Below are 13157 nucleotides of genomic sequence, written 5' to 3'. Positions count from 1 at the left end.
GGAGATCTGTTGGGAAACTTCTAGGACGGGTTTTGCTATTTAATAAAAAGGGGAGGGGTGTGTGTGGAAATAGTAGAAAATGATCCATTTTGCCTGTTTCCTTCCTCTTTGGATTCTGTCACATGAAGACATGGTACTTAGAGCTAAGACAGCCATTATGTGATTTCAAGGCAAAAAACAAAAGGATAAAATCAAATAAACTAAGGATGATTGAGCAGAAGGATAAACAGAATAAGCCTGGGTCCCTGATGACATCACCAAAAAATCTTGAGACATTCTACCTCTCGGCTTCTTGTTAAAATGCTGCTTGGGAAGAGGGAATAGGACAAATGAACAGATAAAGACTCTGGAACCAGATATATCTGAGTTGGAGTCTTAGTTCATGTGATTTTGTGATTTTGAACCTGTTAATTATCCTCTCTGACCTTGTTTTCTCATCTATAAATTAAGGTTGCTCTATGGATTACACAAAATAACAAGTGGCTCTGGCTTAGAACTAGCAATCTTCAATAAATGTTAGTTTATTTTTCCTCTCACTTGAAGATAGGATCCATTTTTTAGTATCTCAATATCACTCATGGAGGTTAATATAGTCCCTGGGGTATGACAAGTACTCAACAAAAATCTGTTGAATGAAAGAAAGAGGGCTTGAGGTGACTTTTGAAGATGAGTAAGATATGACTGGCAGATTAAATACTCCTCCCAATCAGGATGGGGTGGAAAGAGGCAGAATCTGATCTGGCTGACTTGGAGGGTTCTGAGAGGGGAGTAGCAGGAAAGGAGACAAGTCATGGCCAGATTAGCATGGTATACACGTGCAAGAGGCATCTCCGGAAGGTCTTGGTGCTTGCTATTCCATGTTTAGGTATCCTCTCTTTATCTAAATGTTAGTCTCCTCCCTAGAGTCCCTCAAAGCCTCTGCTACCTTTTTTATGTTTTTCATTCCCAGCTGCCTTTTACACCTGAAAAAGCTCTCTGGTCCCAAGGTCCGTCTGCTCCTCTGTCTCCCTTCCCTCCTTGCTTCCTCAGCTGCCTCCAGTGGCTCTGGGGACATAACATGGCCATCTGAGACAGAAGACTCATCTTCTTTCAGTCTCTGGAATGGTGAGGAAGGATACTGCTGTTGCTAGGATACTTAAGCTGCCGGCACAGACTTCAACCACAGACTCTTAGGCTCTAACCATAAGGCAACACGAGTCCTCAGCCCTTTTTGATTTTCTCATTTGGATCTTTGCAACAGCCTCATAACTGGCTTCCCTCCTTCTAAAATGCATGCCTGGGGGCCCCTGGCTGGTTCAGTTGGTGGAGTAGGAGACTCTTGATCTTGTGATTGTGAGATCGAGCCCCATGGCAGGTATAAACATTAAAAAAAAACTTAAGGGCGCCTGGGTGGCTCAGTCAGTTGAGTGTCCTACTTCGGCTCGGGTCATGATCTTGCGGTTTGTGAGTTCGAGCCCCGTGTCGAGCTCTGTGCTGACGGCTCAGAGCCTGGAGCCTGCTTCGGATTCTGTGTCCCCCTCTCTCTCCACCCCACCCCTGCTTGTGCTCTGTCTCTCTCTGTCTTTCAAAAATGAATAAACAGGGGCGCCTGGGTGGCGCAGTCGGTTAAGCGTCTGACTTCAGCCAGGTCACGATCTCGCGGTCCGTGAGTTCGAGCCCCGCATCAGGCTCTGGGCTGATGGCTCAGAGCCTGGAGCCTGTTTCCGATTCTGTGTCTCCCTCTCTCTCTGCCCCTCCCCCGTTCATGCTCTGTCTCTCTCTGTCCCAAAAATAAATAAACGTTGAAAAAAAAAAATTAAAAAAAAAAAATGAATAAACATTAAAATAAATAAATAAATAAATAAATAAATAAATAAATAAATAAATAAAAACTTAAAAAAATAAAATAAAACAAAATCCATTACTTTTTCCTCACTGCCTCCAGAAGAGGTTCAAACTGGGAACCTTTGGACCAAATTTAGTCCACAGATGTACTGATGTGTTTTTGTTCAAACATGTTTTAAAAAACAAAAAACAAAACCAAAAAACCAACTTGGGTCAATATTTGAAACCCAGGCAATTTTACATAATAATGTGGATTTCCAGCTTCTCTTTAAAAACTTGTAGATGGGCAAAAATCAGCTGGAACTGAGTCAAGAAGTTAGACAGTCTAGGGGAGCCTGAGTGGCTCACTCGGTTAAGCATCCAACTTCGGCTCAGGTCATGATCTCACGGTTCGTGGGTTCCAGCCCTGCGTTGGGCTCTGTGCTGACAACTCAGAGCCTGGAGCCTGCTTCCGATTCTGTGTCTCCCCCTCTCTCTGCCCCTCCCCTGTTTGCACTCTGTCTCTTTCTCTCTCTCTCTCAAAAATAAACAAACATTAAAAAAAATTTTTTTTTAAAGAACTTAGATAGTCTATGCTCTCCAGTAACGCCCAGTAGAGACTTGGGCGTCTAGTTCAACACAATCCCCATTTCAACGTTGGATTTTTTGACTCTTGCCCATCAGAGCTGCTTGTCACATAGCACAGCACATCCAATCCTTTCTGGCCTCTCCAGTTCTAGGTCCCCTCACTCATACCTGTGAACTTTACACTACAGTACTGCTTGTGCATCGAACTACTTGTAGCAGTTCCCCAACACATCAATTGTTCTCACCTCTTTTTGCCTTTTGTCTATGCTTTTCCCTTGGTCTAGAATGTCGGTCTCCTCCTGAACTCCAGGCTAAATTCTATTCAGTCTCTAAAATTGTGCTCAGATATCACCTCTAGAAAACATTCCAAGGCTCCCTTCCTCCTTCACTCTTTATTATCTCTGCATCTTGTACATTTTTTAATTATTGCACTTATAATAGACTGTAGTACAACTTATTTGTATACATGTCAGTCTCCAGCACTGGAGTGAACCCTTTAAAAACAGAAATCTCTATCATTTACAGTGTCTGCCACATAATAGCCACTCAACACATTTGATGAATGAGTAGTTGAGAAAATGAGATGAATAACTATGACCAGAGCTGATGAGGTTAGAGAGGGTAGGGCTCCCAGTAACTCACATATATTTCCATTTTTCGATAGAGACCATAGTTAAGTAGCAAATTGTGAGTCATGCGGATTCGGTGAGGCTTCATTGGGTGGCCTTGTCCATAATAGTAATTTCCAACATCCCCTGAAGAAAAAAGAGTGACAGTTTCAGTGACACAGTTCGACATACACTCCCAGGAGAATCCAGGAATCTTTATTAACTATCTCCTAGTCAAATTCTTTTTCTCTTTCGTTCTAGTCTCCAAGATTCTACCCAGCTTGAGGAAGGGTAACTCCAAAATTTAAAAAAAAAGCAAGCAGGGACGCCTGGGTGGCTTAGTCAGTTAAGCATCCAACTCTTGATTTTGGCTCAGGTCATGATCTCATGGTTCGTGAGTTTGAGCCCTGAGTTGGGCTCTGGGCTGATAGCACATAGCCTGCTTGGGATTCTCTTGCTCTCCCTCTCTCTCTACCCCTCCCCTCCATGTGTGCGTGCTCTAAATAAACATTAAAAAAAAAAAAAAAAAAAAAAAAGCAGAGGACCCTGGTGAGGTCAGCATTTAAGGATGTTAAGTCTAGTCCACAGGAACTAGACAGTGTAAGGGGTTCATTCCAAAGCTACTCGGGAATAACAGGCAGTGAGTGACTCACCCCACTATATATCTCCAAAGAATTCACTCCCACAACAGAAAAATAACCGTTAGTACTCAGAATTATTATAAGTCACAGTTCACCTTTATCATGCTGTGACACTTTATGGAGTCAAAGCACATTTACATTAGTTTTCTTACTGGATCTTCACAATAACCCCATAAAATAGTTAGAACAGGAAGTATTATTCTAATTTTATAAATAAGAAAACTAAGTTCTTATCATCTCTTGCTTCATCTATAGCAAAAGACTTCTAATTGATTCCTCTGCCTTCAATTCAAACTATCTACTACAACGACCAGTTATTTTTCTAATACACAGCTTTCATAACATCATTCCTCTGCTCAAAAAATCCTGAATGGCTCCCCATCTCCTACAGGATAAAGAACAACTTCACTAGCCTGGCATTCAACCCACAACACTCTCCCTCTCCCTCCCTTTCTCCCTCTCGCAGTTCTCCGCTCCAAAGTGGAATAGGCAAACTATGACCCTTGAGCCAAATACAATTGGCTGCCTGTTTTTTGTAAATAAAATTTTACTGGAACACAGCCATGCCCATTAGTTTAAATATTGTCTATGGCTGCTTTCACATTATAATAACAGAGCTGAGTAAATAGTTGCCACAGAGACCCACCCATATGGCACACGAAGTGAAAAATATTTACTATTTGGCCCTTCACAGAAAATTTGCCAATCTCTGTTCTAAACACACTAGATTATTATCAGCATCCTGAACATGGCATTCACCTTCACACCCAAGTAGCCTTTGTTCAGACTGTTCCTTTGACCTGGATTGTCCTTCCTTTTCTGATGATCCTCATACAACAAAGCCCAGCTTAAGTGCCAAACATATTCCTGATCAAAATAAATGGTCCTTTCCTCTGTATACAATTTGTATATATCACTTAACAAATTTTGTTTTGTATCTGAATTACTTACATATCTATTTTTATCTATTCATTTATTTATTTTGAGAGAGGGAGAGAGCGCACGCGCACAAGAGCAGAAGAGGGGCACAGAGGGAAAGAGAATCCGAAGCAAGCTCCAAGATCAGTGGGGAGCCTGATGTGGGGCTCCATCCCATGACCATGAGATCACAACCTGAGCTGAACTCAAGAGTTAGACACTTAGAACTGACTGAAGCCACCCAGGTGTCCCCTTACATATCTATTTATATTCCTAAGACTGGCTGCTCCTTGAAGACAAGGACAAATATGCCCTGTACATCACAGAAGCTGAATAAAGATTCAAGGAACTGAACTCAGTGAGATTCAGAGAGGTTAAGTGCCTGCTCAAGATCACACAACCAATAACTGATCCAGGGGTCGACTCTTCTGACTCCAAATTCAGTATCCTAAAAGCTACATTGGGTTTACCAGATACTTACTTCAATTTGCACTTAAACCAGAGGGCTCTGTGAATCTACTTGCCACAAAGTTCCTGGAACAAATATTCCAGAAATCAAGTGGGGGCGCCTGGCTGGCTCAGTTGCTAGAGCATGCGATTCTTGATCTCAGGGTTGTGAGGTCAAGCCCCATCTTGGGCACAGAGCTTACTATAAAAAAATGAAAAAACTGGGGTGCCTGGGTGGCTCAGTCAGTTAAGCATCTGACTTTGGCTCAGGTCATAATCTCACAGTTCTTGAGTTCGAGCCCCACGTCAGGCTCTCTGCTATCAGCACAGAGCCCATTTTGGATCCTCTGTCTCCCTCTCTCTTTGCCCTTCCTCTCTGCTTGTGCACGCTCTCTCTCTCAAAATAAATAAACCTAAGAAAAAAAAATTTTTAATGAAAAAGTTAAAAGCCAAAAAACAGCACAAAAATCAAGTGAACTGCACACCCAAGGATAGATCTCTCTCGCCTTAGAAGTCCATCAAGACGAGGCAGATCTTTGAGCACCAGTGAAAAGAAGGTCCCAACCTCTTATGCACTGTGGTTTGGTGGCACGAGTAACAGAATTCATTCCAGGGAGCAATGCATTGTGGGAAATGCCACCAATAGTATCCAAGCCACACTCCAATACTCTTGGTCATAGACATGGCCTGGGACAATGGGAAACTTCTAAACAGTTGGATATTTAGGATCTCACCCTCTTCTCTGTCTTTTTATTAGACTACTTTTTAGAACAATTTTAGATTTACAGAAAAATTGCAAAGATAGAGTTCTCAGATACCTCATAGGCAGTTTCCCCTATTATTAGCATTCTACATGATAAAATAAGAAGTATCTGTTACAGTTAATGAACCAATATTGATACAGTGTCATTAACTAAAAAGAAGCCCATGCTTTATTCAAATTTTCTTAGTTTTCCTTAGTTTTTGTTTAATGTCCTTTTATCCTCTTCTCTTAATCTTAGGCAGACCTCTGAGGGCAGGAACTGTGCTCTTAGCCAGAGCTGCAAGCCAGAGTACAGTATTTGATGGCATTCAATTGGGACCCTTGTCCCATAGAGACAGACTTTGAGATGCAGTAGCAGAGGAGGCAGGCAGAAAATTTTGCTCCCAGAGACCCTCAGACAAGCTTATCAGCTATGAGGATTGACAGAATAGGTTTTCAAGGCATTGGCTGAGACATCCAGATGCAGACCCAATTTGAAGGCAGTCGGTAACATGACCATTACTGTTACATAATTAGATCACGGCTTATCCAGGTCTCTGGCCTGGGCCTTGATCCCCAGCAACTCCTCTGCCTATCAAACCTGAATTCAGCCAAGGCTTAGACTTGGGGGACTAAGATAACTTATCTAGAAGGCTAGGGGAGTACCTGAGGGTGGGGCCCAGACACCATCCTTTTCTTAACAGCTTTTAATCCAGTTGCTAAGAGACTTTTAAAAGAAATAATCATTTTCCTTTAGATACTACCTTTAAACTTGTGGAAAGCTTCTCCCATTGTTCTCAAAGTTTTTCAGTTTTATAGGAGAGTGACCTGAGGCCTGCAAAGGTAAAGTGACTTGCCCAATACTGCAAAGCTTCTGAGGGGCAGAACCAAGTCTGAGTCCCAAGCTAGTGACCTCACTGCAAAAGTCACAAGCGGTTTCTCAAGGAGTAAGAAATCTCCCTTGCCTAAAAACTGCAGTCTTTCCACTTTTTCTCTTTTTAAACTAATGGTGGAGAGATCATAAAACAGTGCAAACCGATACAGCTACAAAGTCGCAGGCTCCAGCCCCAAATAGGCCCTCACCACTGCCCAGCAACTCTTCCAAATTTATTTTCCTACCTCCCTCGTTCACAACAGCTACTTCACAGCTCTCTCTCTCAAGATTCCTACTCTACCAACTACCCTCCGCCCACTCACAGGAAAAGAAATAATCTACCTCATCTTGAAAACTCCAACTTTCTCTTCATCAAACTTGCCTACATTTGAACTTTTCCTTGCCTCTCATCATGAAGAAACTTCCCCCTGAAGGCTAGTGCCCATACCTGTGCTCTGGTTTCCATCTCACCTGGTCTCTTCAGGAACCTCCATCATTACCCATCCCTCTCTTTCCTGTATCTGCAACCCCTCCCCCTGGCTATTTACCATTCACATTTTGAATATGCTCAACTCTCAGCCACTACATCCCCCTGTATCAACAACCCTCTCTCTCTGCCCCAACCCAGCTTCCTTTGAAAAGGGTTCAATCTTGGGGCACCTGGGTGGCTCAGTCGGTTAAGCGGCTGACTTCGGCTCAGGTCATGATCTCACTGTCCGTGAGTTCGAGCCCCGCGTCGGGCTCTGTGCTGACAGCTCAGAGCCTGGAGCCTGTTTCAGATTCTGTGTCTCTCTCTCTCTCTCTGACCCTCCCCCGTTCATGCTCTGTCTCTCTCTGTCTCAAAAATAAATAAATGTTAAAAAAAAAAAAAAAAGAAAGAAAGAAAAGGGTTCAATCTGATGTCTTGTCTTCACCCATCCATTCATTCTTCAATCTACCACAATCTCACTTCAATTCCAAACTGTACACACAAAACAGTTCTTGCCAACACTTGGCCACTCCTTCCTTCTTTTGGCTACTGTAACCCAAGACTTTCTGGTTCACTTACATTCCCTCTGTACAATTTAATCGGCAAGTATTTATTGACAGCCTACTCTGAGCTAGGCATTGTTCTGGGGGCTGAGCATACAGAGCTAGACAAGACATGGTCTCTTTCCCTAAGGAGATTACTGTCTAAGAAGAACGAACAAGTAAATGGGCAATTCCAACACACAGTGACAAGTGCTACGACAGGGGAATACAGAGCATGAAGGGCACTAGACTTTTCCTCAGTGCATGTCCTTAGAATTCCACTCCGATCTTCTTCTCTTCCCACGCTATACAACTTCTTGGGTGATTGTATCCTCTTCCATAACTAAAATTACCATCTGCATGCTGACAACTACCAAAAATCTTTATCTTCTCATTTTTGTCTTCTAAATGGCCAACCTGGGGGCACCTGGGTGGCTCAGTTGGTTAAGCGTCAGACGTCGGCTAAGGCTACGATCTCACAGCTAGTGAGTTCAAGCCCTGCACTGGGCTCTGTGCTGACAGCTCAGAGCCTGAAGCCTGCCTCAGATTCTTGTCTCCTTCTCTCTCTGCCCAGCCCCTGCTCGCACTCTGCCTCTCTCTCTCTCTCTCAAAATTAATTGAAAAAAATAAAAATAAAAATGGCGACCTGAATGGCCAACTGCCTACTGGATGCCTCTACTTGGATATCCCCTAGTAGAGATAGCCCTCAAAAAATACTTCTTAAAAAAACCCAAAACCCAAAGTTATTAACTGACATAACCTTCTCCAAACACTCAACATCAAACTGCCCAACCCAGAAGTTTGGGATCCTTGCCGTCTTCCTTACCTGTACACTGGCGAATTCAATTTGTCTCAGAGTGATAGGTCTGAGGTATAAATCTGATGATGTCACAACCTGCATAAAACTTCAATGATTCACAAGTGCACTCACAATAAAGTCCAACTTCCTTAAGACAGTGTGTCCAGCCCTTCATGATCTGGTCCCCAGATCATGAGGTTCAAGCCTCATCACTTGCAACCTCTCCCTCCACCCTATTTCCTGAACTTCTACACTCTGCCCTCAAACCTATGCCTTAGCCATGCTGTACACACACCTGCTTTCAAAAATGCTGTCCTCTCTCTTACCTCTAAACTTACTGTCACCTTTGCCTTCTGGGAGCTTGGCTAATAACTCCTGTTCTTCGGGTCCAGGATGACACCTCCCTCCCTGACTCCCCAGGCTGGGCTGAGTACCTCTCCTCTGTGCTCCCAAAACACTCTGAGCTTTCCTTTATCCCAGCATGACACTGGAGAGCAGTTCCCTGCCACTGTCTATCTCCCCTTCCAGACTGAGAAGAAGACGGGAAGTGACCTGATCAGCCCCATGGTCCCAGCAGCTAATCATCCCTAGTACAGAGTAAGCTGCTCCATAGGCTTTTGTTAAATGAAAAAGTCTGTTTTAACAGGTTGCAACTTTCTCCTTCCAAGCCCAGGGGCCCCATTTCCCAGCAGCAACTGCAGGCCCAGCTCAGAGACTGGGGGAGGGGAGGCTGGTGACAGGAGGTGGGGACTCCGCAGGACTCTCACCAAAAAGGATGAGGAAGCAAAGGGGCAGAGGAAGACTTTTGTATTCTCAGCAGGAAAATAGATCATTGCACACTTCTCCACCAGATCCTGCCTCCCGACTCAGACTCAGCCTCCCCTCCAGGAGTCCCACTAAAACTCTCCCCATAAAGCTTCCTGAGGATTCCCCCCTTCTCCGCCTCCCGCCACCAAGTTACCCCAAGCTTCTCCAGACGACCCCCGCTCGGCCTCAGCCTCTTCCCTCGGCCTCGACTTCCCTTCCTTTCCTCTGAGCCTCCTCCCTCAGTCTCGATCTCCTGCTCTCAGCCTCCTCCCTCACCCTGACCTCTTTCCTCTGAGCCTCCTCCCTCAGCCTCGACCTCCTGCTCTCAGCCTCCTCCCTCACCCTAACCTCTTTCCTCTGAGCCTCCTCCCTCAGTCTCGACCTCCTTCCTCTCAGCCTCCTCTCTCAGCCTCGACCTTCTCCCAGCCTCCTCTCTCAGCCTTTCCCCAACGCCTCAGCCTCTCCCAGCCTCCCCGCTCACATCTCCTCAGCCTCCCTCTCCTGGATCCGGCCCGGCGCGGCCCCGCCCCCGCCCCCGCCACGCGCACGGAGCTCACCGTCGTAGTAGTAACAGACTTTCCTCCGGGTGCCCTGAGTCTGCGCCATTTTGCTCGGCTCCCGTCCCTCCCGTCAGTCGGTCCGTCCGGCCTCCCGCCCGCGGCTCGGCTCAGCGTCCGACCCAGGGGAGGAGGGGGCGGGCCTCCAACCCGCTCCGCCCGTCCCCTCCCGGGCTCACCTATAGCCGCGCAGCCCGGGCACGGCTCCAGCCAATCAGCTTGCGCAAGGACGGCCCGGAACTCGGCTGGGGGCAAGGGCAGCCCTGAGAGGCAGCCGAGGGCCCCCTGGGCCTGTACCAAGGTCTGCGACAGGGGGGTGGGGGAAACTGCCCGGGGACCGTACCATTAGTCCCGGGGGAGGAAAGCAGATCCGTACACTCCACGGTCCCATTTCGGTGTTGGAAGCGTGCCTGGAGGTCAGAAGCCAACTTTGCAATTTTATAGAGAATCACCCGAGGCCTGTGGGGGGGAAAGTGACTTGCACAAGGTCACTCAGCTAATGACAGGGCTGAACGTCGATTAGAACACAGGTTTGGAAGAGGGAGAAGTAAACTGACAAAGGAAAGAAAAGCGCTCTAGGCCGAGTACTGTGGAATAGAGTTACCAACGTTTATCTCAATGATTGCTCACAGCGGCTTTGGAAAAGGACTTTTTATCCCCGTTTTACGGGTAAGAATAATGAACTTCAGACCTTTGAGACCTGCTCAGAGTCACACAATTAGTAATTAAATTCAGCTTTCAGTAGTACAGATTTTTTGAATGCCTACTGTGCACCAGAGACACTGTTAACAAAAGGGTAGAACCCAGCCTTTCTTACTCCAAAGCCTACCTCCCTGGTGCAGACACACACACACACACACACACACACACACACACACACACACACACACACACACACACACACACACCAGGAGGACTGAAGAATGCGTTTACACAGGAGGGAACTGATTGCCCCCTTATACTAAAGCAGGATTTCTCAAGCTATTGAAGCTACTGACATTTGGAGCTGGATAATTCCTCGTTGCAGGGGGCTGTCCCCTGCCCTGTAGGATGTTTAGCAGCATCCTTGGCCCTTACTCATTAGATGTGAATAGCAACCTCCACTCTCACCCCCAGTACCGATGACCAAAATTGTCTCCAGACATTGCAAAAATGTCTCCAGGGCAAAAATTGCTCTCACCCTACCCTTGAGAAACACTGCACTAAACCGATCAGTCATCAACTGTTCATTACTGAAAGCTGAAAGACTGAAAAGCACAGTGATGAGCTATTAAAATAACAAATACAACACAAAATTAATATTAGTAAATGCTTACCATCTGTGTGCCAACTAAGTTACAAACTCATGGTCCTGTAGTCCATAAGATACATTTTTATGCCCCTAGCCTTTGAAGAGGGCTTGGGCACTTGTGTTTCTCATTTGAGAACAGCATTTGGGGCACTAATTATAAAAGTAACAGATCTAAGACTGGCAGTTCTATTATAAAACAGCTAAAGGGCCAGGGAATAAGCCCTATTTCCAGTTCTGTGTTGCTGCTTCCCAGCTAGGAACGTTTCTGGCCCCACTTCCCTCTTTGTAAATTGGAGAGGATAACAATGCAAAGTTCACCAATTCTATGGCTGCAGGAACGAAGAGGAGGGTGGGGATCAGATGCGGTCATGGGTGTGGCAACATTTTATAAAATGCAGAACAGGAATCAAACACTCAGATCCTTACGGAGGTGAGGCAAGTGATGTAAAATAAGCGGATTTATATTAATTTATATTAGTTTGATTCAGGTGCTTTGCATATTTCTAAAATTGGATCCTTTTTCACTTTTATAAAGCAATATGCCTTTCTTTCCCCTATCTTTCTTCAAACACAGTGCCATCTGCAGGTATCTTTTATTTTGTCACTTTTTAATGGAAATATAGGTGGAAAAAACATTTCGTTTTCCTCTTCATTATAAGAACAACAGTGCAAGCATGATGATAAATAACCACTAACACTCAGTGTCACTGTCTGGGAGTGGAAGGGACTTTGGCAAAGAAAGAGCTCAAATCCCACCCGAAGAGGGTGGCCACTACTCAGCTCCATGACAGGTGAATCCAATAAAGCCAAATCGTCCTTTTTTTTTTTTTCAAGAGAAGGTAGAAATCTATAGTGTTTTTTTATGTTTATTTATTTATTTTGAGAGAGAGAGAGAGAGCATGCCCACAAGCAGAGGCAGGACAGAGAGAAGAGAGAGAGAATCCCAAGCAGCCTCCACACTACCCAGGCAGAGCCCGACTCTGGGGCCCAACCTCACAAACCACAAGATCATGAATCAAGAATTGGACACTTAACCGACTGAGCCACCCAGGCGCCCCTAGAAATCTGGAGATTTATGCAAAATCTTCCCAGTTTTATAAATTGACTAACTCAAGACATTAGTAGCAGCCATTCTTTTAAAATGTAAGTCAGATCATGTCGTGGCTCTGCAAAAATCCCCGAAAAAGTCTCCTTGAAATGGTTCCTGCAAAGATCACAAGGCCCCAGGCCACACAGGATCTCTGCCCCTCAGGCCCCCCCCTCCCCCATTCAGGACCTTGGTCTCTGAGCTTGCCAAAGAAGCTTCTGCCTCAGGCTGCTCATCCCCCTCTGCTCCTGCCCCATACCTTGTGGCTTGCTCCCTCATTTCCTTCAAATATTTGCTCAAAAGTCGCCTTCTCAATGAGGCCTTCCCAGACCACCCTGTTTAAAATTGAAAACCTCCCCCAGCGATGACATTCCTAATTTCCCTTACCCTGTTTTATTTTCCCCTTAGCACTCAGCACCATACCGTATCATTTACTCTTGGCGATGTTTATTGTCTGTCTTCCCTTACTAGAATGTAAGCTCCATAAGAACAGAGATTTTGTTTGTTTAATCTATTGTATATTCTATGGACCCAGAACCATGCCTGGTACACAGTAGATGTCCAATAAATATTTGCCAAATGAGTAAATTAATTCAGTGTTCAAAAACATCTTGAACGTGAACCAAAACATATTTGAGTACAAATCTAGCCCCAGAATCAGTAATTGTAAAAAAAGCTATTGCCCTTACATAATGGAAGGGGAGGGTCCTGGGACACACCCACTCCCTAGGAGGTTCTGCGCAGGGGTTCACACTTAATCCTTTGGGGTAGGGGTGAGGTTGAAGGAGTTCACAAAGCCCATACAGCAAAGTGTAAGAACTTCCTCTTGGCCCCCCCAAATCAGCAGGGCTGAAAAAAGATCAGACATCCCCTCATCCCATCTTTCACCCCAATTCAGGGTGACTTACTTTCCATCTTTTGAACCCCCACTCCTCCCTCCCAAGGAAGAGGAGATGGGAGTAGGGAGCTGAGAGATGTACAGTC

At 45.2% G+C, this 13157-nt stretch overlaps 1 protein-coding gene across 2 annotated transcripts in view; it reads right to left on the bottom strand.

The window, feature by feature from the left end:
* The window catches only part of HDAC1 (histone deacetylase 1), a 31158-nt gene extending 21204 nt beyond the window's left edge, over nucleotides 1-9954 (bottom strand). For both annotated transcript variants that reach the window (XR_015254589.1, XM_025931512.2), the window contains exons 1-2: nucleotides 9796-9954; nucleotides 3034-3146 (exon numbers count right to left, since the gene is read on the bottom strand). Coding sequence is in view for 1 of the 2 variants with exons in the window: in XM_025931512.2 (XP_025787297.1) it covers nucleotides 3034-3146; nucleotides 9796-9844 (162 nt within the window). In the remaining variant the exon portion in view is untranslated. The remainder of the gene's footprint in view (nucleotides 1-3033; nucleotides 3147-9795) is intronic.
* Nucleotides 9955-13157: the final 3203 nt, after the last annotated feature.

Source organism: Puma concolor, chromosome C1, assembly GCF_028749965.1.
Source record: "Puma concolor isolate L17-30 chromosome C1, mPumCon1.1.hap2, whole genome shotgun sequence".
Taxonomy (NCBI): domain Eukaryota; kingdom Metazoa; phylum Chordata; class Mammalia; order Carnivora; family Felidae; genus Puma; species Puma concolor.
This window is presented reverse-complemented; position numbering and strand designations above follow the sequence as displayed.